Genomic DNA, 27,324 nt, shown 5'->3' with positions numbered 1-27,324 from the left:
TTTCTCCTCTCCCTCCCCTCCCTCTCTAGCCCTCTCCGTCATGCTCTCTTTTTTGCAAGTTGACGTGAATCCTCCCACGTGCATGCACACACACATACACATGCACACACACGCACACATGCACACACACATGCACACGCACACACATATGTGCATGGACTGCCCCCGCCCCGCCCTTCACTCTCCTTCCCTTTCTCACCTTGAGCTGATTTTATCCCACCAGTGGTTTTCAGTCAGGGGTAGAAACACCCCCTAGGATGCATTTGGAAATGGGGGTGTCTAGGTTTTGGTTGCCACAGTGACTAGGCAGTAAGCACTGCCTACCAGCATTTACTGGGCAGGAGCCAGGGATGAGAAATGTCATGCAACTGCAGGGACAGTTTCACACAACAGAGAACTGTCCCTCCCCATAAGCCAATAGAGACCCGCTGAGCAACTGCTTAGCCCTCAAGCCTCCTTTCCAAGCAGCCAGACTTCAAGTCCTAACCTCGTGCCCTGCGGAGAGTTGATTCTTTCCATTTTTGGAAAGTTCAGTGACCCCTGTTGCTATCATGGAAAGCGACAGCTGTCTGTTTTGATGGTTCTGTTTCACTGCTGTATGATAGTTTTGGGCTATTCCAGATTCATTTGTGAACCATTTACTGAACACCTACTACTTGCCAACAACAGAGAGATGCAAAATATTCAAAACCCAGGCCAAGCCCACAGAGAGCGGGCAGGTAGCATTGCCGATTGTCTTTGGTGGTCTTTGATGACCCCGCCAACATGCAGGCCTCTGGAGGGTAGACAGTGGGCCCTCATCATCCCTGAACCCAACCCACAGAGTCCATTGCACAATGCTTTGCTCATGGTACACTTAGGAAATAGGTGGCACATTGAGTTGATCCAGGGACTCCACATTGGTGGCTACTGACATTCTAAGTGGCTGGAAGACAAGAGTGTCTGTGTCCTTCATCAGGGCTTTTGTTCTATTCTTTGCTTTTGAATGTCGATTATTTCTTTTTCTTTTTCTTTTCTTTTTTTTTTTTTTGAGAGTCTTGCTCTGTTGCCCACGCTGGAGTGCAGTGGCACAATCTTGGCTCACTGCAACCTCCACCTCCGAGGTTCAAGCAATTTTCCTGCCTCAGCCTCCCAAGTAGCTGGGATTACAGGTGCACACCACCATTTAAATACAAAAATTAAAAATAATTTTTGTATTTTTAGTAGAGATGGGGTTTTGCCATGTTGTCCAGGCTGGTCTTGAACTCCTGACCTCAAGTGATCTGCTTGCCTCGGCCTCCCAAAGTGCTAGGATTACAGGCCTGAGCCACCACATCCAGCCGAATGTCAATATTTCACTGGAACTTTTTTGTCATCTTATGTGGTCAGCTGCTCATATTTAGGCCGTGTCTTTAAAGACTTGATGTGTGCCAAGACTTCATTGGCCATCCTGTCTTTGGTTGGTTCCCTAGTGGCAGAGCCGAGTAAGCTGAGCTGAGACAGGGGTGTACCCAGGAGGAAGCTGTAAGGAAGTGAGGGAGGCAGGACAGGAAAGTGAAGGAATGAGCCAGGGCGTGGTTTCAGCTGGAATGTTCCATGGGAACCCCCCCGTAGCTCTGGAGTGAGTAGCCTCACAAAGGAAGTTCTGCCTTGAGGCCAAGAGCAGCCTCCTAGGCCCCCCATCAAGGCATCATCGGCTCCCCGCGAAGGGAACCTGTGGGTGGACACCAACAGTGTCCGTCATGTGTTCCTCTTAGAAGTGAGGAGAGGCTCCCTCCTTCACACACAGGGTTCTCTTCAAGTTCTTGGCCTAAACATAGCAGAATCGAATGGCATTAAGAGCTACCAGGTTTATCTTCCTGCTTTTGAGATTTTAAAATATTTCCCTCCGTTTCCTCTCCCTTCATTCCTTTTTTTCCCCATTTCCACTAAACTTATGTTCCCACCAAGACAAAGCCCACCACTCAGCCCACTGCACAGACTCAGAGAGCTTGAACGACTCCACACAAGGAAGAGGCCAACTGTCACCACGTGGCCTTCAACCACAGACCAATTGCTGGGCGAAGCCCCCTCCCTCCAGCCCCCACCCCAGGCCGGAACCCTGGACTCCTTCACAGTCAGAAATACATGAAGGATTTTCTTCCCATCTCTGAGAACATTCTGGGCCTTATAAGCAGCAAAGCAGTTTATCTTTTTATTCAACTAATCTGAGATGCTTTCTGTGGGCCACTTAAACCCTGTGGGATTAGCCGGCTCTGACGTGTCCATAGAGCCACTCATCCCTCCCATCCCTCCGAAGGGAACGGATCGGCGGGAGTGTGAGCTCGAGCTGGTGATGGTGGGTGGTGGCCGCTGATGGTTCTCAAGTGCGGCCGTGTCAGAGGGGCAGCCATTAAGTAAGAGGACTCCCTTCCTTCCTTCCTTCCTTCCTTCCTTCCTTCCTTCCTTCCTTCCTTCCTTCCTTCCTTTTTTTAAACCCACATCTCACAATTTCTCCATCCCCACTTGGAAGTGTTCCCACTGCGTGCTGGCTCTGACAGTTCTGTCACTGCTTGGAAACTTTCTAGATTCTTCCCTACAATGGTTTAGACTTGAGTGACCCAAATGGGAGAAATATTTCGCAAAGGCCATGATAAAAAGGTTGAGTTTTCTTCTACCTCTGGTAAGAAGCCTTTGAAGGACACTGAGCGGGAATGTAATAGGATCTCACTTCACTTTACAAAGAACCTCCTGGGTACCGTGGAGGGCAGGCAGAGAGACTGGCCCAGAGGCTGCTGTGGAGGACACGTTTGAAGGGGACTTGCTGCTGGATTGAACAGAGGGAGGGCTGAGGGAAGGCTTGTCCGAAAGACCCGGGTTCCTGAACTGAGCAGCTGGGTGAATGGAGGATTGGGGGAGGAGAGGGGCAGGGGAAAGATGAAGTTTGGTTTTGGACAGGGAACCCAGAGCCAGCCTGTGGACCACCCCAGTGGAGACGCTGAGTCGCAGCTGGATATGGAAGTCAGGGGGCTGGGGGACGTGCTGGGGCCGATGCTGTACACATGAGAGTAGTTGGCATCTGGCTGGGACTTGAAGGCATGGGACTGATCGATTTGTGGGGAAGAGCATCGATCGGGCCGGGGCGGGGTCGGAGTCCGGGGCCAGGAGCTGTAGGACCTTTCCTCCTGCCCACCCTCGGGTAAGACACCCGGGCAAGCCAGGGAGACACAGAGGACAGCCCCAGGACCTAAGAAGGCTGCATTTATTTTTTACTTTCCATTTTTTAGGATGACAGCTTCATTTCCCTCCTTTATTCCCAGAGAGATAGATTAAAACCAATCCATGTCTGAGGCCACGGCCTGGGTCACTGCCCCTCAGAAGTCCAGCAGTGGCAGCCATTAGATACTGTGCTAATGAGCCACGCCCAGTGTTTAAAAAAAGAAAAGAAATGGTATTTAAAATCAAAGATATTTCTTATTTTAAGCCAGGCAAGGTGGCTCACACCTGGAATCTCAATGCTTTGGGTGGCCAAGCCTGGAAGATCACTTGAGGCCAGGAGTTGACCAGCCTGGACAACATAGCAAGACCCAGACTTAAAAAAAATCCAGATTTCTCTATTGTCTTTTAAAAATTGGCATCTCACAGGGCTCTCAAGCTGGATTGCAGACAGCCGAGGCTAGGGAGGGAGAGAAGGAGAGAAGAGGCGGCTGCGTGTGGGAGAAGAGCTTCGGGTGGGGAAGAGTAGGGCCACGGAACCGCTGGAGTAATCTCTGCTCTCTGGGGTGCATGGCAAGCCCTTCCTCACCTCGCCAGGCACTCGTGGGTACAATGCTGGGTTCCCATTACCCTTGTGGGTTGGCTCTGGGGGGTGGGAGGGATGCTGAATGGTCTCCACAGTGGATTTGGGCCAAGGTCCAAGGCCACAGGAGCCCATCATGTCTGGTTTTCCACGTCTCCAGCTACCAGAAGTACTGGAAAAGGGCTGTACATGCCTTGTCTGGGTGTGTTCTGGAAATCGGAATATTTCAAATTTTAGCAAAGTAGTACCACGTATAGACCATAGATGAAGTAACACCACCAGGCAGTCCAGTGCCCAACGATATTTCTCTAGTGAAATATGTAGCCATTCACACTAAGTGAGATGAACCAAGACCACAAAGAACCCCATTCCTGCTCGGCTCTGGTTTTCCTACTCAGTTAGTTTTGGCATCAAACTGCTTTTTGGGTTAGGAAATTACCAATAAAGGGTTGGAGTCCTACATCTGAAAAACAGCCTCTCCTGAACTGGTGAGATAAATTGTGGTACATCCATTCAGCTCATAAAAAAAAGAAGGTGGCCCCCATCACACCGATGTGAAAGCGCTGCCACAGGTAACACGTGGAATGTGCATTGCATCTCACAGTCATAGCATCCCGGTGTGTGCAGGGTGCTCGCACTCGGGATACATATATATACACACACACATCATCATCATCTTGAAAGATACATGGGAATCGGTTACCTCTTCCAATGGTTGCCTCTGGGGAGGGAGCACCTGAGCTAACTCTTAGGCCTCGGGTTTTTTTCCCCACTGACCAGCTTCTGGATGTTTCTAGAACCTTCCAGGTTATTGGTTATATTTTATGGTTCAGGAGAGTCCAGAATTGGGAATGTCAGTTCCCAGAGAGCTTTCGAGACCCCACCTCACTTCCTGGTGAGGAGCCAAGCCAGCCGTGCCTTCCCAAAGGCCTCAGCTGCTGTGGCGCTTGCTTCTGGTAACTTTGGTTTTCTAAAGCAGGTGGACGTGGCTGGTTTCTGAAGCGTCACCCTGTCTGTATGACGCAGCCCTCACCTCTGAGACCCCATTCATGTCCCTGTCAAAGGAAGGTGATGGAACAGTCGATTATGGTGACCTGCGTGGCTGGCTGTCATGAAAAATAAAGAGTGGGTGGCAGTAACTGGGTTCTTGAGGGGCTCAATGTCCACTGGATTTTGAAATAATGTGCTCAGGGAGCTCATGACTGTAAGGAATTAAAGGGGGAGAACTCGTCCTGAAAATGATATACATTTCTCCCTTGCCGAGAAGTTTAGTTCCCTTTTCCCTCCCTCCTGTGATCCAAGGTGTGGGTGTGGCCAACTTTGCCCTCTCTGGTCTTGCTCACCTATCACAGTCTCTTCGGTTGAGTTTAGTCTTGCTGTCTGCCCTAGGGAGGGATGGATAGAGGGCTGGAGAAGGCAGGGACCAGAGGACAGAGGTCAAGCCCCCCCCGCCATGGCCCCCCTAGGCAATGTTAAAATCTGTTCTCATGCTGGACCAAGGCACTGCTGCTAAAAATCTAGTAGCAGTGGTCTCTGCCTGGTTTGCAGTGGGACGTGATAGAAAGAAGATGGACTTTGGGGTCAGATTGTCCCAGAATCCCAGCTCCACAATTGGGATCGTGAAGAGCTCCACAAGGTCTTCATTGAGCTTGTTCTCACTTCAGTCAAGGGGGACAGTGACACCCACATCTCCTGATGGATCAGGAGACTTAAATCAGATGTCACCTGGGCAAGGTGCATGACAAGTGCTTAGCGACTCTTATCATCACATTTTTATTAAGCAAGTGAACATCCTTTAATATAAATATTTTCCTCCATAAAATTTTCTGAAACCTTAAGCATTTGCTCATTTGCCAGCAGATGGCAAGTAACAAACAAACCCTAGCGAAGGCTCAGAGACAGCACAGCATGCCCAGCCCAGAGGGGTGGCCTTTTGCATGAACATAAGCAACGGTGCCCGTGACTCTGTGTAAATGGCCATCATAGCATCTGTTATGAAGGGAAAGGCGGTTCCTGGTTCACATTGTGGGATTTCGTGTTTCCGGGGGTTTGGCAGTGTGCCCTTTAACTGGGAGCTGTTCTGCCTAGAATAGGTCAAAGTTGCCCTGCTCACCTACACCTTCCTTCCATTATCAAAGGAGTCCTCTCCACAAAGGGGGCGGCATCATCTCTCCACTTAGGCAAGGGTGGGTCTCCAGTGGCCTTTAGGAAATCTCTGTTGTCGGGCCTTCTGCCTGGGAAAGATGGCAAGGTTCTGCTGGCTGGGTCAGTGAGCAACATCCATTGGTTTTTGCCCCCTGCTTCCACCAGAGAAAAATAAGGCCATAGAAGCAGCGCCTGCTCCCTGCTCCCAAGTTTCTGTGTCATCCCTGCCAGCAATCAGAGAAGGCCAGAGGCCACCATTTCCTGGAAGAGATGTTGGCCTACCCCCTATCCCTGTACCATCTGCCCCTCCCAAGAGTGAATGGGTTCCTTGTTCTCAGATTTAGAATGAACTGGACCGTGGGTGGCAAAGGCCCATTGTCTCTGGACTTGGCAGAGAGAATCATGGATGCCTTGGAAATAATGCCTTGGCTTCTTCTTGGACCCTGTTACAGACAGTTCCACTGCACAGCTTCTGAGTAGCCAGGGGTCATCCTGAAGGCAGTTGGCTTGGAATCTCAGAATGTCCCAGCTGGAAGGCCATCCAGTTTAACTCCTTCAATTGGCTGGGATTGGTGCAGTGCACTTGGGAGGCCGAGTCAGGCACTGTTGGCTGTGCCTGTGTTGGACGCATCAGTCTCCACCAAGTGCAGAAGCCAGGAAAGAGCCCTGGCCATCTTCCAGCCCTGTGGCTCTCTTAGTTTCCCAGGGGACATCTGGTCATCACAGCTGGGGGAGGGGTGCTACTGGCATGTAGTGGGTAGAGGCCAGGGATGCTGCGAGGCATTCTATGGTGCACAGGACAGCCCCGACCATAAAGAACTATCCAGTCCAAATTGTCCACGATGTCGATGTTGAGGACCCCGGCCCTAGCCCAAGGTCACCACTCCCATTGGGCAGATGGGCATTTGATGTCCAGAGAGGTGAAGTGACTTGCAGATGTCCAAAGGGCTTCGATGACAGTGCCATAACCCAGGTTGCATGCCCCAGATCTTCAGACTGGGCTGCTTGTCCAGACAGAGAACTCAATTTCCAGGCAGGAGCTGGCTGCCAAACCTGCCCAAGTCTTGGTGTGCCCTATCCTTGGACAAGCCAGCGTCACAGAAATTGTCTTTGGATATTGCACTGGTGGAGTTCTCGTGGGCCTGGGGCCTGGCCCTGTTTCACCACAGTGGCCCAACTGCCCATTGAGGAGGCTGGAGCCGGGGCAGCCCTCTGCTTGTTATTTTCAGGAAGATACAGTGAGTACTTAGTACTTTTTAGATTCGGGTGTTCCACTCAACAAGCTACGTGGCTGCTGAAAGAGAGAGGGAGTGAGGGGCCCCGCGTGGGGTTGGAATATGCCCTGGCATGTTTCCAGCTCAGCAGAGCGTTGGCTTGCCGGGGGCGGGGGGGTCTCCCTCCTGCGGTCTCCCAAGCCCTGACTGTCACTTTACTCGCAGCTCTGTGACTTTGCTTCTTTGACCTTCGGAACCCTCAGTTTCCTTATCTATAAATAGTTCTAATGATACCTGCCTTGCCTGTTTGAGGGGGAGGGATCTGAGAATCAAATAAAAGAATCTAAGGAAAATGTGCTTTGAAAGTAGGTAGCACTGGCAGGATCCGGGTGGCTGTCTCCATTTGCTTTCAGTAGGGTAAGAAAACGGCTCCTGGCTGCCTTTCTGGAAAGAGAAGCGAACATCCCACCTCCCAACACTCTGGACGGCCCAATACACTTTCTGCGATGGTGGAAATGATCTAGGTCTGTGCTGTGCGAAATAGTAGCCATTAACCACATGTAGCTATTGAGCACTTAAAATATGGCCAGTGCAACAGAGGAACTGAATTCTTGATGTATCTAATTTTAAGGAGTTTAAATTTAAGTAGCCACATGTGGCTGGTGGCTACTGTATTAGACAACACAGCTCTGGACTGTCAATATGGATATTGTTTTCTTCAATACTACGTATGGTTTTGTCCCGGAGCCACAGACATTTCAGGTTTATTCCTTTTTTAACAAAGACCAACTGAGCAGCAGTGATTCTTCTCAGCCGTGTCATCATCCCTTTTTGGTCCCAACTTGGACTCAAATCATTCTTAGCTTAACCCTACAGGACCCTTTTAAACAGGACTTAGGCTCTGTCCAGAGACTAGCAAAGGGTGGTCCTGGGAAGGAGTCATCTAGAATGTGGAAAGTTCACATGCATCTCATTGGGATATAATTTCATCTCTTGTTTGATGCTTTAGAAGGAGGCCAGGAGTTTTCAGCATCTTGGTAACCTCATGTCTGGGGTTCCTGATGTGGAACCTGTCCTCAGACCCTAACGCAAGAATTTTTAAATGAAGTGCTCCCCTGGAGAGACTGAGGAGGCAACGGAAGTGGTAGGGTGGAGCAGAGGGGAAGCCGAGTGAAAGCACCATCTCAGGCCAAGTCCTGCAAAGGCAATCAGCCTATAGTTGTCGCCAGCCAGGCTGTCACACTTAGCACCTGTCAGTTACTGGTGGAGGATGCTCTGCAGGGCATGGGACTTCACTTCCTGGGCTCCCCACCTTGTGCATAGCCACCCTGGCAGCCCTAGTGCAGACCCTGAAGAAGGGCTGCAGGTGCCCGAAAAGTCAGACGTGTAGCTTCAGGTGACGCTTTTCTGCCTCCAGAGCAGAGTCCCTGCGTCCCGGCCAGCAGGTGGGAAGCAGCTCCCCCGAGCCTTCCAGGGAATGTTGTCACCCTTTGACGATGGGAAACTGAGGCTTGAAAAATGTAAGTGCTTTGTCTGGGGGTTTCTTAGTGGGTATGGTGTGGCCAAGTCAGGATCCAAATTTGTGCCTGTCTCTCTGCTGTGCTTTGCTTTCTGACCACATTGTCACCATGAAAACTCCGAGGCAAGATGGAGCCCTGTGCCCCATGCCCAGAGACTTCCACCTAGGCCTTGGTGTGACATTTGGGGTAAAGGGCCTTTCTAAAAATAATACAGAAGGAGTGGATTGTTTACTTGCAAAATACAAATTTGTGGTATAATTTCAGGACACTTTCAGACCACTCTTCTAAGCTTGTCTAAGAATCTCTGGTTAAGACTCCTCTAAATTAGGGGTAAAAAAACTTTCTGTAAAAGGCGAGATAGTGTATCTTAGGCTCTGCAGGCCATACAGACTTCCATGGACAAGGTGTAAACAAATAGGTGTGTCTGTGTTTCAGTAAAACTATTTATAAAACAGGTGGTGGGCCAGATTTGGCCTTCAGATCAGTGTCAACCACTGGTCTAAGTTGACCCTGAACCCCTCTGCAAAGTGATTACAACAAATTAGACAGAGCACGTTCTACCTGATGAAGCATTCATGAGGGCCCTGTCATGTTTGTTTTGAGACAGGGTCTTGCTCTGTCACCCAGGCTAGAATGCAGTGGCATCATCATAGCTCACTGCAGCCTCAAACTCCTGGGCTCAAGCCATCCTCTTGCCTCAGCCTCCCAGTGCAAGTCCCAAGTAGCTGGGACTGCAGGTGTGCAGCACCATGCCCAGATAATTTTAAAATTTTTTGTCGCACTATTTTTTGTCTCACTATCCCAGCAAATTTTTTTTTTTAGACGGAGTCTCACTGTATCTCCCAGGCTACGGTGCAGTGGCACGATCTCGGCACACTGCAACCTCTGCCTCCCGGGCTCAAGCGATTCTGTTTCTCCTGCCTCAGCCTCCCAAGTAGCAGGGACTACAGGCATGTGCCACCATACCTGGCTACTTTTTTGTATTTTTAGTAGAGATAGGGTTTCACCATATTAGCTAGGCTGGTCTCGAACTCCTGACCTTGGGTGATCTGCCCGCCTAGGCCTCCCATAATGCTGGGATTACAGGCATGAGCCACTGCACCCAGCTTACTTATCCCAGCTAATTTTTTAACTTTCTGTCTTGCTATGTTGCCCAGGCTGGTCACAGACTCCTGGGCTCAAGCTATCCTCCTGCCTTGGCCTCCCAAAGTGCTGGGATTACAGGTGTGAGCCACTGCACCCAGCCTCATCACCTGTTAATTAAGTGCCCACATGAGAGAAAGCAATCTATTGAGCATCAACTAGGTGCTGGGGCTCTGCTGGGCGTTTAATATATACCATTGGGAGCATTCTCCCTTCCCAAGGTCACGAGCTCTCACAAGCAAAGATGAGCTCATTACGTTCAGTCAACTCACACTGGCTCTCCATGTCAAGTCATTCTCATTTTTGTTTGTCAGCTTCCTGTTGTTGTTACCAAAGTCACATGTAGTTAAGTGTCTCGGTGAGCTGGGAATCAGTCTGCATTTACTTGGTGATGATTTAATGAATGTCCAATTTCCAGTAGATTATAAGCGTCATGAGGACAGGGTCCATCCTGTCCCCAGTGCTAGCATGGTGCATGGCACACAGCAGGCTCTTAACAGATGTGTATTGAGCGAATCAGTGAGTGGATTCGCAGCTGAATGAGGAGGAGTCATCAAGGCAACGAGGGTGGGTGGGCACAGTTCTGCATGTGGCGCCCTCTCGTTGCTTCTCAAAGGCACTGGGCTGCCCTAAAGCTGGCAAGTATGCGGACCTTCTGCGCAGCCGTGCGTCTGCAGCCCTGGTGGGAACAGAAGGCCTGGCAGATCTGGGGAGGGGACCAAGGGCCAGCACAGAAAAAGGGTGGAATGCAGCTACTAAAAGAGAGTAGATGCTGTTGAGTAACAAGGCCTTGCCTTAAGGAGTCTAACAAAGAGGGCTATTTGGGCAAAAACAAGGGGGACGTGTTCTCCAGTCGCTACCAGAAGCGTAATTAATTCTATCAGGCGGGGACCTGCTGTTCCCGGCTCCTGCCCCAGCCTCCACCCAGACTCTCCCTTGCACGGGGAAAAGCTGAGGCTGCCCCCACCAAGAGACATAAGCCCGATTCATAATTTTCCTTTCCTAATTAGGCACAGGAATGATGGAGACAATTATTAATAATGTATTGGGGTTTTTTTTAATGTCCCCTCAGGAGCCGAGCCTGAGAACAGTGCCCTTGATGATAAGCAGCCAATCTGCCACCACACTGGGCTCTGCGCACGGAGCACCAGGCAGAAATAGATAAGCCAGGGGAGCAAGTGGCCCGCAGAGCACAGGCTACAGATAAGGAGCCATAGATGGAAGGGCACAGAGCCCCTCACCCAGGGCTCAGGAAGGGTCTCGGCCACCAGCCAGGGGGGCAGAGAGGCTCCCGGTGCCGCTGCCTGTGTCCCCCGTTCCTTCCTTTGCTGGCACCTTCTCACAGGACTGCTCCTGCACCCTGTCGGGCTCAGCTTGAACGTCGCCTCCTCAGAGAGGCCTTCCTGATGCCCAGGGTGGCCCTATCGCCCCTTTCCACACACTGCGTTGCTCCCTCCAGTCTTCCGGTCTCCCCCAAAGCATCTCTCCTGGACGTTTGTCACATGTGGGGACTTGCCTGCTTTGTGTCTATGCAGCCGTCACAGGTTGGCCCTGGGGCCAGACTGTCTGGGTTCAATCTCAGTTTCCTCATCTGGCCAAGCATTGTCCTTGCTCCCTGTGGGACCCTCACCCCTCTCTCCCTGCTCTCACTTTATCACACACACCGGGCACAGGCCCCCTTGGGCTCAGCTCTTCCCCCTCGCCTGGGCCACAGCCATCAGCACTCACACACTCACAGTCTCTCACACTCATGCACACTCATTCACACACATACACATTCACACACACTCATACGCACTCACACATACGCATTCACACTCACATACACACACACACTCACAGTCACACTCCCACACAGTCCCCCTCTCACATACTCATATACACTCTCCCACTCAGTCCCAACTCATACTCACACACTTATACACACACACTCATACACTCTCACACACTCACACAATCACACTCCCACACAGTCCCCCACTCTTACACACTCATACACACACACTCCCACTCAGTCCCCACTCACACACACTCATACACACACTCATACACTCTCACACACACAATCACACTCCCACACACTCAGTCCCCCTTACACTCTCACATACTCATACACACACTCCCACACACTTGCACTCCACACACTTCCCACTCACACACTCGTATACACACTCATACACTCACACACTCATATGCACTCCCATGTACTCTGTCACACACTCTCACTCATACACAATACTCCCATGCACTCACACACTCCCCCACACTCACACTCTCACACACTCACACACTCCACCTCCTGCCTTGAAATCCTTCCCATGACTTCTCCCCCCAGATATGGCTCCACGATGCCGCTCCCTTTTGCAGCCAAACTTGAACCGCGAGTTGTGCATCCCCACCATTTCCATTTCCTCTCATTCTCTCTTTGACTCCCCGAATCCGGCTTCCTCCCTCCACTCCCGCCAAACCACTTTTCAGCGGCCAGCAGCAACTGCCACGTGGCACCATCCCGTGGCTGGCTCCCAGCCTCGCTGTACTTGACCATCAGCTGCGGTGGACACACTTGACCTCCCCTCCTCCTGGACGTCCCTTCCTGACGTGGCTGCAGGACCGGATGGCCTGGGCCGCCTTCCTCACAAGCCTCCCCTGTCACCCTCCTCTGCACCTCCTCATGTTGAGGTGCCCCAGGGCCAGGCCTTGGCCCTCTTCTCCCCTCTGCCTACCCTCTCCCACTTGACAACCCCCTCCAGTCTCAGGGCTAGGTGCTGACCACTGCCAAATGCCTGCCTCCAGTTCTCGATTCTCAATGCAGAGTCCGGCCCCAGCTGCTTTCTCACTGTCTCCCGTGGTGTGTGACAATTTCAGACTTCACACCTGACCTCCACACCCGTCCCAAAGCTGCACGGACCCAGTAATCTTCCCAATCAGTTGGTGACAGCTTCCTCCTCCCACAAGCGCAGCCCCAAACCCTCAGAGTCATCCTTAGCTCCTCTCTGTGTCTGCTGCCCACATCCACATTTCCATGAAATCTACCTCGAAAGCATTTCCAGACTCTGACCTTTCCTCACCGCCTCTGCGGAGAACCCTGAGTCTGAGCCCCGCCATCTCTGCTGCTAGGTTATCAGCAGTATCCCCGCAGCCTCCCGCCCTTCCCCCACGCCACACACCCAGTTTAAACACAGAGGGACTGTGCTGACCTGTAGGTCAGAATTCACCACCCTCTCTTAAGTCCTCCCCATGGCCTCCTTATGGCATCCCCATGGCCCCATGTGGTCCCATCTCCTTCTAGTCTCCCCTCGCGACTCCTTCTAGGCCACACTGGCCTCCTTCCTGCTCCCCAGAACTGCCAGGCCCACACTCACCTCAGGGCCTGCACTCCAGCCATTCCTTCCCCCAGATACCTGTATGATGAACTCCCTGCCGAATTCCAGTCTTTGCTCCAGTGTCTCCTCTGGAGACTGACCCTGACCACCCTGCGTCACACTGAGATCCCCCCCACCCTGCACCCCAGCACCCTCAGCCCCCATAAGCTGCTCAGCTTTGGAGTAAAGGACACAGCAGTGTGCAGGAGGAGAAGCCACCTCCTCTGCATCTCCCTTAAGAGCTGGGAAACCATTCCCAGGAGCCCCCAGCAGACTTTTCCTCTCCTGTCCTTGTGGGAACTCTATGACCTCTAAACCAATTAGGGGCATAAGTACTGGAACAACCAGGCCTGGCTGCGACCCCTGAAAACCGACCTCCTAGGCTGAGCCCGCCTCTCCCAAAGCCTAGGCCCTCTGGAGGGTGGGCGATATAGGAAGGGAATCAGAGTTCTGCAGGGAGAAGGGGAAGGATGGGGGCAGCGGCGGAGGGGTGTCTGCTGCTGGCTCTCTGATCGTGTCTCTCACGTTGTCTTTGCACCAGCCCTGAGGAGGCGGTTCTGTTGCCTTCCCCCGACTTATAGTGGAAGAAACTGAGATTAAATCTAACAGAGTCAATGACTTGCCCAAAGTCAGGATCTGGATTTTAACTCCTGGTACTTCTGATTCAAAGCCCGTGTGGATAACCACTGTGCTGAACTGGGCAGCTGATGTGATATCCCAGGAAGGAGGGGCTGGCAGGGGGATGGGACAACCGTGATAACCCAGCAGACCCAGCACAGGGCTGGAGTCAGGAAGAAGGTGGAGAGGGGGTTGAAGGGAGCAGCCACAGGATGTGGCCACTCAGAGGGCAGAGGGAATGCCCAGGTGGGGGCCTGAGCCAGGAGGAAGGCACTGCCCCAGCGGTATTGAGGAGTGTGGGGCAAGGAGGCCCCACTCCCTGCTGGATGCCTCCAGCACAGGGGGCCCACCAGGCTGGGGCTGGGGGCCTGAAAGGCGCTGCACACACAAGGCAGTTGCTGAGAAGAGGTTGAGGGCAGAGAGGATGTTTTCAGGGCCACTCGTACAGCAGTGAGGGTGGGACCCGGGGCTCTGACAACTCTCCCCATGAAGCTCAGCGAAGAGTCCAGCCTGGCCCACCCTTGTGGCTTGGGCTGCTCTGGAGCCCTGAGACCGTCCTGGTGGCACATTGAGGTCTGACTTCCCGCCAAACCACCCACCACAGGCTGACCAAGGCGTTATGCATATCCACAGGCCCACTGTTCCTGTCTATGGTGGGTGAGAGGGGGGACGTGCTCAGTGCTGCCGGCCACCGAAGCCCAGCTTCCTGGGGCAGGAAGGGGCATGGTTGGCATGCAGGAGGCAGTATGGGGGAGGTGGGCAAGAGGCAGACTGCCCCAAAAGGCCAAGCCAGCATCACTTCCCTGGGACACTCCCCTCCCACCCCCGCCCCGGGCTACAGGTTGCAGGGCAAGAGACCCATTTAGGCTACAGTGCCCACAAACTGCTTCCCTCCTGCACAGTAGAGAAGGGTGTGTCCCTTAGTTTTGGAAAAGGCAGGCCACTGAGGCACCCCCAGGAGCTCTGTGCCCCAGGGAGGCTAAATGCACCTCCCTGGCTTTCTGTCAAGCGTGGGCCAGGCACGGGTGCCTCTCACCTGTGGTTATGGGCAGCCAGGAGCTTCCTGCTGTAGGAATCCGTGATTGGAGGGAGGAATTGGGGAGACTTATGAAACAGGGGGTCTCCATGCTAAACCCAGAAGCCTGAGCCAAATTCCCACTGGCAGAGAAGGCGTGGGGGGGCCCTGAATTGCAGGCGCACAAGGGCACCGTGTTCATCCAGTCACACCCCAAAGGAGATTTCTCATTTCTCTGTAGAAATAGGGGCTTGTTGCAGAGGTTGGCCAAGGCACCGAGGTCTGATTTTGTATTTGTGGTTTTCAAGTGTGGCCCACGTGCTCTGGTGCCTTCGGGGTGAGGAGTGAGTGAGCAGCCCCGCACCCAGGCTGGCTCTCCAGACCTCCCCCAGCCGCCATAGGAGGTGGACGCCCTGGCACAGGCCTCCGGGTGCCCAGGAATGGAGAGCAGTGGCCTGAGAGGCGGCCCTTGTGTCCCTGAGACAATGGGACCCTGTGTGGGGGCAGGCACCGCAGAAGGGTGGCCGGCCCCACCCCCACACCACTCCTTCCTCAGTGGCCTTGGGGCTGGGGGCCCTGAGGCAGGGAAAGGGTGGTCAGCCCAGAAGAGACTTCTGAGAAACCACGTCCTTTGTGGTGCTTTGGGGGGCAGTTCATAAATGAGGCTGAGAGACCGGAGGACCTGGGTCTGGTCCCTGTGTGGCCTCGGGCAGGGTCCTCCCCTTTTTGAGCCTCAAGTTTCTGCCTCTGTCCAAAGGGTCTACAAAACAGACTCTGCATCACGCAAATCTTTAGCAAAGCTCCGGCCCCACACTGTCCTTGTGAGACAGACAAAACCAGCGGGGGCTTCAGCAAGCTGGCTGAGGCAGGGCCGAAGAGGACACACGTTCCTAAGTGCTTTTCAGCATCCCGCCCCCTTTCAGCGCGCACCGAGTCCCGTGCATTTGCACTTTTCCGTGACATTCTGGACAGTTTCCTCAAGACCCTTTGGTGGGTGGGAGGGAGCGGTGCCAAAGGGGACCCCTGCACACGCTGAGGACCAGCGGTGCCATGAGACTGTTCCTGGAGCAGGGCAGTGACTCCTTTCACCTCTGCTCCCCATGGCCGAGTCACCAGGCCCACATTCGTTTTAAGACAGAGAAACGACTCCCAGCCCAGGTGCTTCTGCCTTCGGTTTCCCACAGCAAAGGCTGAACTTATCCTCGGAGGCTTGGGAAGCACATTCACCGACATCGGCTCCTTGAGGGAGACGGAGGTTGATCTCTACGGCACAGGGGGGCCCTAGACAAGTGGCACTAGACTGCATTGTCAGCAGTTGTGACCCGCCTGATGGGCCCGGAGCTGGGCTGCTCAGGAAGCCGGAAGCAGAGACAGCAACTGCAGTGACAGCTCCCACCTGACTACAATCAAGGCCAGTGAAGCGCCAGGCCCTTTCAGCTCCTGGGGAACAGTCAGGAAGCCACTCAGGCAGCCCAGGGCTTGAGTCCCCAAAGACTCGGAAAGTTAGGAGAGCCATCTAATGATGCCTCTGAGGCCCAGAGGCCCCCAGCATGCCCATGGTGTCACCAGCAATGTCTGGTACTCAGGCTGTGCTCCGGAACCAGGGAGCCATGGGGGCGAGTGGGCTGCCACTCACAGGGTCAAGAGGCCCAGCAGTGGATAAAGCCTCCATCTCACAGTGGAGAAGCAATTTTAAAACCAAGAACATGGCTCTCACTCCCCTCTTCTAGACTCAGACGGCATTCCTATTTAAAGATATCTTGCAAAACTGAGATTGTTTCCAACCTACTCGCTATCTGTTTGATTCATTCATCCCTGGCTCTGTTCCCTCCTGTCAGTCCAGCACCTCCTGTGTGCAGCTTCTCTCCAACAGCTAGCTCTGACGGGGAAAGCTGTTTGCCCAGGTCATACATTAGTATGTATTGAGTTAGCCGTGAGTACCGTCGCAAGGCCCCTGGCTGTGTGGCCTCAGTTTCTCCACTTCTGAAAGGGGACTATATCTGAGCTATGCGCCATTGTGCCTACCAGTGTCTTGAAGTCTTTCCTACTCCTGGTACCCACCAAAAGGCTGCCTCCATCATCTCCTCTGATAGTCACAAAAACCCTATGAGGATGATAGGGGAGGCATTTGCCACCAAGAGTACCTGGAGGGCTTGTCTGACCTCACACACTTCTTTCATGCATTGGACCTTGGGTGGGTCCACACGTCCACCTCCCCCACCCTGCCCAAGGGAATTTTCTGGTCTCCTTGGTCTCCTTAGCCTCCCTGGACCCCATACAGGTGGGCACATCCAAAGCTACCCACCCCACCTGCTTCTTCTGCAAACATCCATGGGACCTCTCTTTTCTATTTATTTCCCAGCACTTGCCACGATGTGCCATTATACATTTATTGGTGTATTTGCTCACCACTGGCTGCTTCTGCTCTTCTCAAAGTTCCCCTGGGGAGAGACCTCATCTGTGTTGTTCACTCTCTGGACTCTCAGCTGAATCTCTCCAACTTATGGAGCTGGCCAGGCCCTGTGGATTCTCCCTTCCTGCACTACTGTTTTGGAAACTCTCTCAAGGCAGTGAGCTGGGCCTATGGTAGGACTCACCTCATTTGTTTCATCGTCTCTTGGGAAATCAGGGTCTTTGGTTGCCTCTTTTAAAAACCACTGTTTCAAATCTTTGGTATGGTTTTTGGATGTTTCAGACAGGGGGGCAGATCTGGCCCCTGTTACTCCATCTTGGCTGGAAGCAGAAGTCCAAAGCTTTTAACGATGCATCTCATAATGAGAAGACAGCTGCTCTTCTGATGAAGCAAAACTGAGCCTGGGCAGCTTGCAGTTGCTCTCTCTGGTTGCCAGCTTCATCGTCTTTACAGGCGTCAGGAGTGCTAAATGAATACAGCGGACAAAGCCTCACTGAGCCTCGGGGAAGACAAGGTGTTGCGACCCCTGAGATGTCAACTCCTGCCTTTCTGTTGTGTTTGCAGAATCTTGGCTGGGAGGTAGAGGGGGTGACAGAGGAGGCAGAGAGCCCAGGTAGCCTCAGTCCTGGAACTTGGCACTCTCTGATTGTCTCAGCCTCCCTGTCTGACCACCTGTCTCTCACAAAGCATCACCCGCATCCCTGAAATAACCTTCACCTTCTGTATTAGCAATTCATGCGTGCCTCTTCCCCCGGAGACTCCTGAGCAAGATGATCAGGTCTTAGCTTTGTAATTAATAATTCATGGGGCGGCTAGCGCCAGCCCTGGTAAAGGCATAGTTTACGTCTGATTTATCTTTGTACTCCCAGATCCCAGCACACTGCCAGGCACCGAGGGTGCTCAGTTTGCTGGATGAACAAATGACTGAATGAGCACCTTCATGATGCTATCTTCTCAAATATGAACCATCAGTCTGTGCACCTGTAAGCTGTCTTAGCACCTCCAGAAAGAGGTGCTGGCCACACCCCATGGGAGGGAAGTTCAGACAGGGATAGACCCAGCTGAAGCCCAAAGATCAGGGTCCCAACCCTGGCCCTTGGGAAAGTTGCTTCTTGATCCTGGGACTCCATATTGTATTCTTTTTTCTGAAATAACACCTTCTAGACTTCCTCCAGCTCCAACATTCTCTAATTGACTCAAGTAAGGATAAATAAGGATGCATTCTTTGAACACAACAGCTGGCTTTCTGAGCAAAATCCAAGATGTATGCCTTCACTAGGTTTCACAAAATGCCTCCCTCATTTCATAGCCGTTAGTGTTTTTGCCTCTGGTAGTTTTCTCATACACATGCGGTGATAAGTGTGCTTGCAGAATATTAGAGGGGACCCTGTGCAGGATGCTGTGAACCATGGGCTCACTGCTTTCAGTGTCAATTATGTTTGAAAAGGAATAGCAAAAGAAAATTCCCACCTAAGTAACAGAGAATGTAAAGAAGAGAGGCACTGTGAAATTTAGTGCCAAATTCCTTATGAGGCTTATAATCAATCAAGTTGATGAAATTTCTCAACAGGGGCCCTGTTAGTATTTTTCAAGGGACAATTCTACCTTGTGTGAGAGTATCCAGTTCATTGTCATTAACATCCATAGCTGCTGGGATCACACATTGCAACAACCAAAGACAGCACCCATTCGGATATTTCCAAGTGCTTACTGGAGGGGGTGTGGCAGCCCCTGGCTGAGACCACACACCGGTAGCTCTGTCCCCAGCCACAGGAGTGTCGGTGTGACTGTTTGTGGTCCTGGACCATTGGTGGCAGGCATGGCCCTGGGGTCTCTCCCAGAGGTGTCACAGCCTGAAGAAGTAGAGCCATGGAAACCAAAATTGCTTCCCTTTGTGGTGAAAATGAGGAGGTAGACCTTTGAGGCTTAGGGGTGCAGTGTAGACAGAACAGCCTTGGATGATCTGGCTATATTTCTGACTCTCCAGCAGTGACTTCTGACTTCCCAGAGTGTAGGGAAGGTGGGGGCATCACCCCAGGAAGACACAGCCAAGTCAGGGATACCCCAAAGTGAGGAATTGGAGGGAAGGATTTTTTGTTTGATATTTCACCAAGAAGGCCTTGAACAAGTTCATCATGGGGAAAATGAGAATCCCTTTGGGTCTCCTTTTTCTTATTTTAGAGTTCATTCTTATTTTCAATGCTATATTCTGTATCTTTTCAGTGTTGAGGTTTCTAAAGGCCTGGTGCTGCCCTGACTGAGAGGCCCAGTGGCATCCTCCTATCAGCCATCTCTCAGGAAGCATTTCTTTCTTTTTATTTTATTTTATTTATTGATTTTTTTTTTAGCTGGAGTCTCGCTCTGTCACCCAGGCTAGAGTGCAGTGGCACAATCTTAGCTCACTGCAACCTCCACCTCCCGGTTCAAGCGATTCTTCTGCCTCAGCCTCCCGAGTAGCTGGGATTACAGGTGCCTGCCACCACGCCCAGATAATTTTTGTATTTTTAGTAGAGACGGGGTTTCACTATGTTGGTCAGGCTGGTCTCAAACTCCTGACCTCAGGTGATCCACCTTCCTCGGCCTCCCAAAGTGCTGGGATTACAGGCGTGAACCACCATCAGGAAGAATTTCTGATTCGACTTGGTCTCTGTGACACCTGAGGCTCACTCCTAGGCACCTTGCATTTGTTAGTGGGGTTTCGGTGCTGGTTCACTAGGAAGCACATAGTGGCTCCCTGGATCTCCTAATCCAGCTGCAACAAATCAGTAACTGCTCCCTTCTTGCCATCTTCTTTCTTCTTTCCACCTTTCTTCATGCTGCACAGAATGTACAAAGGTACAAGCATTCAGGAAAAACAGCTTGGCATGTCCTTCTAAAGTTTATCATACACACACCACACAACCCAGCAGTTCCACTCCTAGATATTTATCCAAGAGAAATAGGAAAATGTGTCTGTACAAAGACTTGTACATAAATGCTTATAGCAGTTCTATTCAAGATAGTCAGAACTGGAAACAACCTAGGTGTTGGTCATCAGGTGAACGGATAAACAAATTGTGGCCAGGCACAGTGGCTCACGCCTGTAATCCCAGCACTTTGGGAGACCGAGGTGGGCAGATCACCTGAGGTCGGGAGTTCGAGACCAGCCTGACCAACATGGAGAAACCCCGTCTCTACTAAAAATACAAAATTAGCTGGGCATGGTGGCGCATATCTGTAATCCCAGCTACTTGGGAGGCTGAGGCAGGAGAATCGCTTGAACCCAGGAGGCAGAGGTTGCGGTGAGCTGAGATCGTGCCACTGCACTCCAGCCTGGGCAACAAGAGTGAAACTCCGTCTCAAAAAAAAAAAAAGAAAGAAAGAAAGAAAGAAAAAACAACAACAAAATATGGTATGTTCATATAAAGAAATACTATTCAGCAATAAAGGAAGGAGCTGCTGAAATACACAGTAACATGGATGAATCTCAAAAACACTATGCTAAATAAAGGAACAAAAAAAATACACACTGCATGATTCCATGTATGTGAATGTCAAAACCAAGCAAATCTAATCAGTGATTTTAGAAATCAGAATAGTGGTTGCCCCCAGGGTGGGATTGATTAGAAAGAGGCACGGGGACACTTTCTGGGCTGTTGGAAATATTCTGTGTCATGCTGGAGGTGCGGCTTCCACTGGTGCATGCATTTGTCAAAGCTCAGAGGATGGTACTTTTAAGATGGGGGGTGCATTTCACTAGATGTAGATTACACTTTGATAAAAATCATAATAATGAAGCCATCCATATTACCCTTTGGGAAGTCATCCTGTGGTTCCCCACTTACTGTTGCACCCCTCAAAGTATCTATTATAGAGTGGACACCAAGTCTGGGGTGTATTTCTGATTCTTTTGCATATATTCACGTCTTGGAGACCTGTCCAAAGTTAATACTGTCTCTCTGTCCATCCATCCATCCATCCCTTCCTTCCTCCCTCATCATCCCCTTTCCTCTTTTTTTCTCTTTTCCCTCTCACTTCCTTCCTTTCTCCCTCCCATTCCTTTTGCAATTCTGGGCACTCCTTTCCAGCTGTGTCTGAGTCTTCCCAGAAGCCCTGGGATGAGGCTGTGTGATGTCTTTGCTTTTCTCAGAGGAAAGCGAACCGGCCTCACTGACACAAGTCCTTCAGGTCCACCCCAAGACAGCCTGTGCCAAGGGAGGGAGGACAGGTTCACCCCAAGGACTCCATGGATTGAGTAACTAAGAGAGGGCCCTGTAGCACCAGTGTCCGGTGCCTTGTCAGTGACACTTTTCCAAATTTTGACCACCCCCGTGCAAACTGAGACAGCGGCAAATACCCACCCCACGGGCTGAATCCAAGAAGGGAGAAAGTCTGCGTCTTGCAAGAAATTAGCTTAAGACATGGACACTGGCAGTCCTCCCTTTCTTTCCTTCCTCCCTCAGCATCCCCTGTGAGCCCCGCTCCCCACCCCCGCCTGCAGAGGAACCAGAGTTAGTGCCTCAGCTGAGAGAATGAGATGCTCTGTTATTTTTTATGGGGAATTAGACCTGACCCTGCTGTCAGTTAGCTCATGCCGAGGGGGGATGGATGGCCTGGGGCGTGGCGCTCAGCCCCTGCTCTGAGCACGCCGGGGCAGGGATGGAGGCGCTCAGAGGCCAGCCTGGCTGGGGGCCAGCCATGATGTCACCTGCCGCAGGGTGGGGGCAGGGATGGCAGGAAAGGTCAGGGAGCCTTCAGCCAGGTGATGGATGCCAGTGGCCTCCCTGTGCCTCTGTTGGTGTCACCCATAATGGTCCCACCAGTGACCTCCCCACACCTCTGTTGGTGTCACCCATGATGGTCCCACCAGTGACCTCCCCACGCCTCTGTTGGTGTCACCCATAATGGTCCCACCAGTGACCTCCCCACGCCTCTGTTGGTGTCACCCATGATGGTCCCACCAGTGACCTCCCCACGCCTCTGTTGGTGTCACCCATGATGGTCCCACCAGTGACCTCCCCACGCCTCTGTTGGTGTCACCCATGATGGTCCCACCTCTGTCACTGGCCATGACCAGCTCATCCAGGTGACACTCAGGCTGCTCCTGTCTTTTTCAGCTCCCAACTCTACCTCTTGCCCCACTGAGGAAAGCTGGTGGTCGGGGCTGGTGATCATCATTGCCGTATGCTGTGCCTCCCTGGTGTTTCTGACTGTGCTTGTCATCATTTGCTACAAAGCCATAAAAAGGTGAGTGCTCACTCACTGCACCCAGCTTCAAGCCGAAGGGAACCCCAGCTGGGCTTGGGGCTCCTACACACATCCCGTATCATTATTTTAAATTATAAAAGTTGTTAAGCATATAAGAAGCAGAAAGAATATACAGTGACCTTCCATCTACCCTCACCCCGATTCAACAGTTCATCAAGATTTTGCTGTATTTGCTATATCTGTTTTATTTTTCCTTTGATCTTTTTCATTGCCGAAATATTTTAAAGTTGATCTCAGAAATAATGTCTCTGTCACTTTAGAGAGTTTGATTCCACAAGCAATTGATTAGCACCAATCATATGTCAGGCCCAGTGCAACGTGAAAAATACAAAAATGTTGCAAAACACCAAAGAGTCATAGGACTTGTTAACAATATAATATTTCTAAGGAAGTTTTTAAAACATTTCCTGACTCCCAAAACTAGAGGGCCCACATTAAGAACATTCCTAACATCTAAAATATTTAAGTTTACTCTTTAAGTTGGTTGTTCTATGTGATTTCACTTTAGTAATTCAAAAGCAGAAAGTAAAATATCAAGGTAAAAGTCTTAAAACAAGTCAGGCACACAGGATGGGGGGCCACAGAAAGCCAATAGACCAGGAGCGTCCTGGTAACGGGGCACAGGAGGGAGGACACCTGGCGGCAGGGCCCGGGCATGGCGGCTCCATGCAGGACAGGCCATGTCCTGGGCATCTGCCACCCAGCCGAGAACCCAAACTCAGAGCCCCCTCTGCCCAAAATGCACATGCTGCAGGGCAGTCTCCAAAAACACTGATAAATAACACAGGCATAACTGTAATCAGCAATACCTCAGCCGGGCACTGGGTTCTTCTCACCAACGTTCTCTTAGTTCATCTCCACCTACATTTTCCCAGTCAGCTCCATTTTGCAGAGGAGGTTGAGGTTCTAAGGAGTTAGAGAGCTGCCCAGGGTGGCACAACTGGCGAGCAATGGAGTCAGAAATTGAACCCAGAACAAAAATACTCCGAAGCCCAGCCCTGACTACACACCGTGTTTCAGGGTTATTGACGAGTTCGACTCCAGTGTTGGGCTAAGAACAGACCTCGGTATTCCTGCCTGCCCTTCCTCAGGGATGTGGGAGAGGGGACACTCGGGGTTTGGTGAGGTCCGTCTGTGCTTCTTTGAGGCCAGAAGGACATACAGACAGAAAGGCCCAATGCTCTAAGACCCTGTAACTCTGGGTAGCGGCTTAGTCTTGAAAACCAAGGTGGGGCCAGGCGTGGTGGCTCATGCCTGTAATCCCAGCATTTTGGGAGGTGGAGGCGGGTGGATCACCTGAGGTCAGGAGTTTGAGACCAGCCTGACCCACATGGTGAAACCCCGTCTCTACTAAAAATACAAAATTAGCAGGTCATGGTGGCACACGCCTATAATCCCAGCCTCAGGAGGCTGAGGCAGGAGAATCTCTTGCACCTGGGAGGCGGAGGTTGCAGTGCGCTGAGAGCGCACCACTGCACTCCAGACTGGGCGACAGAGCGAGACTCCATCTCAAAAAAAAAAAAAAAAAGAAAGAAAGAAAACCAAAGTGGATGGTTGGAGTCTCCCAGGGGACATAGCTAATCCAATTCCCACGTGTTTTGTAGGCACCTCCTTTGTGCCAGGCTTGGTGGGCATACAAACAGGTAAGACAGAGGCTGTGCCCACAGGCTGCTCCGTGAGGCTGTGCGAGGTTTGCTGGCAGCCCGCTGTGGCTGCCCGGAGGAGTCACGGTGCATTCTGATCTGGACCAGAAAGCATTTGAGCTGAGGGCCTGCTGGAATGGGAGGAGGGTTTTAAGCAGCAGAGCAAAGGAGGCATTCTAGGTCAAGGCACCTGTGACGGGAGCAGCCGGACACCAGGAAGCCCCTGCGACGCAGGAGATGAGGCTGGGAAGCCGTGAGCCTGACTGGGGAGGCCTTTGTCACCAGGCTGAGTGGTGACTTTGCCTGTGACTAGACACTAGGAAGTGCTGAAGATTAGCTTCGGTAGCTGCTTTTTGGGGGAAGAGTGTGCGCCACCAGGCCATGGCTGCCAGTCTCCTTGCAGACACGCCCCACTTCCCCTGGGAGAGGCTCAACATGAATAATCTGTTTAATATAAACTCGTGTTCTTACAAAAGACACCTGAGCCACTTCTGCCTCCCTCCCTGCCCCAAACCTCCCCTGAAGAAATGTGCTACCTGCTTCTACCGGAGGAGGGAAAGAGAAAAACTGACATTAATCGCCCACTAGGGCAGTGCTGCTCAGCGGTAGCCTGCTGGGCTTTGTCTCAGGTGGGCTGGGGGCTCCCAGGAAGGGTGTGAGGGGCGTCATCTCAGAGCAGCTATAGAGGGGCCTCCTGTCTGTCCTCTTCCACTTTCTCTGAGCTCTTGGCTCCTGGGTCTGTTAGCACCCTGGAAAAAAACAGAACTCATCCCAGATGGCTCAGTGGACCAGACTTCAGAGAGTGGGCTTCTTCCAGGGGCATGGGCGGGGCTCCACCAGGGCGTGGGCGGGGCTTCTTCCAGAGGCATGGGCGGGGATCCTTATGTGGTGTGGGCGGGGCTTCTTCCAGGGGTGTGGGTGGTGCTCCTCTGGGGCATGGACGGGGCTTCTTCCAGCGGGTGGCGAGGATTATTCCAGCGCTTTGGGTAGGCCCAGAGAGCAAGTGGGGCAGGTGAGGCACTCAGGGACTTGCAGAGTGGGGGCGGTTAGCACCTCTAGGAAGACAGGCAAGCGGGAAACTAGTGCCGTGGGAACCTCGTGCGAGACTCGCACTTAGGAGAAGGGCCGCCTAGCAGGAGCTGCGGTTGGAACTGTCAGAGAAGCAGCCCCAAAACAGGCAGGAAGGGGGAAGAAATGCTCCCAGCAGCAATCCATGCTTAGGTTTCCCGTGGGTGCCTCACACTGGCCAAACCCAAGAAGCAGGGGAATCAGGACACACCGTCAGTAAGGTCGGCCTCCCGGGGGCACAGGGCAGAAAGCCCGTGAAGCAGGCAGTTGGGGTGTAAGCCGACGCTATGCTGCGCAGCCCCTTTGCTGCCCTGCACCAGGCTCTGCATCCATCTGCGGACCAAGACCTGGGGACACCGAGGAATAGGACCCAGCCCTTTGACCTCGAGGTCTTCATAATCCAGAGAGAGCATCCCTGGTGCAGCAGACAGATATTTAATGACAAGAGGGGACTGTGTTCATTGCGGGTGAAGGCAGAAATAGAGCCCAATACTGCCAAAACCCACCTAGAAGGAGGCTGGGGAGGGCGGCCTAACCCCTTGGTGGAGAGAGAAGGAGGCAGCAGAAGCTGCAACCCCGCCTACAGAGCAGAGTGCTCCCCACTGCCCCCCCAGGCGCTGACCTCAGCTGGGGCTGTAAGAGATAGCATCCTCACTCAGGCCAGCTGCCTGTCCACATTTCTCTCCAGTGAAGTGGAGGATTTCTTGCTCACGGCCAATTGTTTTTGGTCAATAATTCATCTGAAACACGCCTTTTCTCTCAGGAAACAAAAGTATCTCATGTCACTGCAAAACCATTAAAAGGAAAATTTAGTGATAAACCCTACTCTTTTTTGTTGTTGTTGTTAACTCTCATAGCCTCGAGTCCTAGGGATTTCCAAGAGATCTTTGTAAATGGCCCCAACACAGCCTTTCAGAGCCAGGTTGCCAAGAGGATGTTTCTAGAATCGGGTAGGTCAGGGAGGAGGTGACTCTGGAGATGCCTTGGCACCTGGGGCTGTCAGCTGCCGGGACACGGGCCTCGGCAGGGACGGGCGACACCGAGGGCTGAGTTGCAGCTGTGGAAGGCGCACCCCGCAGAGCCCTCACATCTGTGTCCAAGGCCTGGCTGCAAGGGGGGGCTGGACCTTGGCAGGAGGAAGAGTCTCACTAGCACTTGCTAGACGCAGATTAGGTGAATTAACGCTCCCTCCTGTGACTCAGCAAGCCTTCACCAAGTCCCACCTGTGCACTGGGTAGACGATGTTCAGAGGAGGGGCACCTTGCCCAGACCTGGTAGCCAGGTGGGGTGGGAGGTTTCTTAAAGAGGTACATTAGCCAGGCCGGGGGACTGGGCGGGGAGGGTGTTACTTGAATTTGCATGAGCACGAGCAGTGGCCCCCAAGTCTGCTGTCAACGACCCCAAACTCCAGAGGGGGTTCCCAGCCATAGGGAGCCCATGCAACATGCATTTTGGTGGCTTCATTGCCCCGGGCTTGTTGTAAACAAGCCTTTTTATCTACAGCCACATGGAGAGCAGGCCCCAGAGCCCTTGGGTGCTGGGTACCCCCGTGCCTGGCACCTGGGTGTCCTCCCACCCCTAGGCCTGACGGGCACATGTTTCTGACAGCAGGACAGCCTGATTTGTTAAAAGAGCCCAGAACTGGGAGTCAAGTCCCCAGGCCTGTTCCCTTCCCAGCCCCAGCCCCACCGGGCTCAGCTGGGCTCAGCAGGTATCGCTTCCCTCTGTGGCCTCCGTTTTCCCTCTCTGAAATGACAGTCTCCGAGCAGCCTTTTGTGTCCCCATCCTGGATCGCAGGGGGACCGTCACCCCTCAGGCATTCAGCCTCTTGGACGTATAAATGCTGATCACTGTGCCCGCCAGGGCTGGGCCAGGTGCCAGGACCAGGTGCCAGGCACTGGGCTACAGGAGTGGGCACCACCGGCACAGTCCCTGCCCATGCTGCACATACCTTTTCGGGGGAAGAAGTGGGCATCAATCAGACCAGACTGCCCCCAAAGAACGGTGGATCACAGTCAGAGGAGAGGCAGAAGAGCAGAGACAACACGAGTGTCCGTCCAGGGCAGGAGACAAACCTAAAACCAGTGATGACCACAGAGAGTCATCAAGATAAAGCTCCAAGGGGCAAGGCACCCGCTGCCCAGGTAGACCTCAGATCCCAGCTGGGGGAGCCCCACAG

At 52.4% G+C, this 27,324-nt stretch overlaps 1 protein-coding gene across 2 annotated transcripts in view; it reads left to right on the top strand.

The window, feature by feature from the left end:
* The window catches only part of PRIMA1 (proline rich membrane anchor 1), a 70,949-nt gene that overhangs the window by 29,421 nt on the left and 14,204 nt on the right, over positions 1 to 27,324 (top strand). For both annotated transcript variants that reach the window (XM_016926654.4, XM_016926655.4), the window contains exon 4: positions 22,284 to 22,413. In XM_016926654.4, the coding sequence (XP_016782143.1) occupies positions 22,284 to 22,413 (130 nt within the window). The remainder of the gene's footprint in view (positions 1 to 22,283; positions 22,414 to 27,324) is intronic.

Source organism: Pan troglodytes, chromosome 15, assembly GCF_028858775.2.
Source record: "Pan troglodytes isolate AG18354 chromosome 15, NHGRI_mPanTro3-v2.0_pri, whole genome shotgun sequence".
Classification (NCBI taxonomy): Eukaryota; Metazoa; Chordata; class Mammalia; order Primates; family Hominidae; genus Pan; species Pan troglodytes.
The sequence above is the reverse complement of the archived record's forward strand: the minus strand, read 5'-3'. Positions and strand labels throughout refer to the sequence as shown.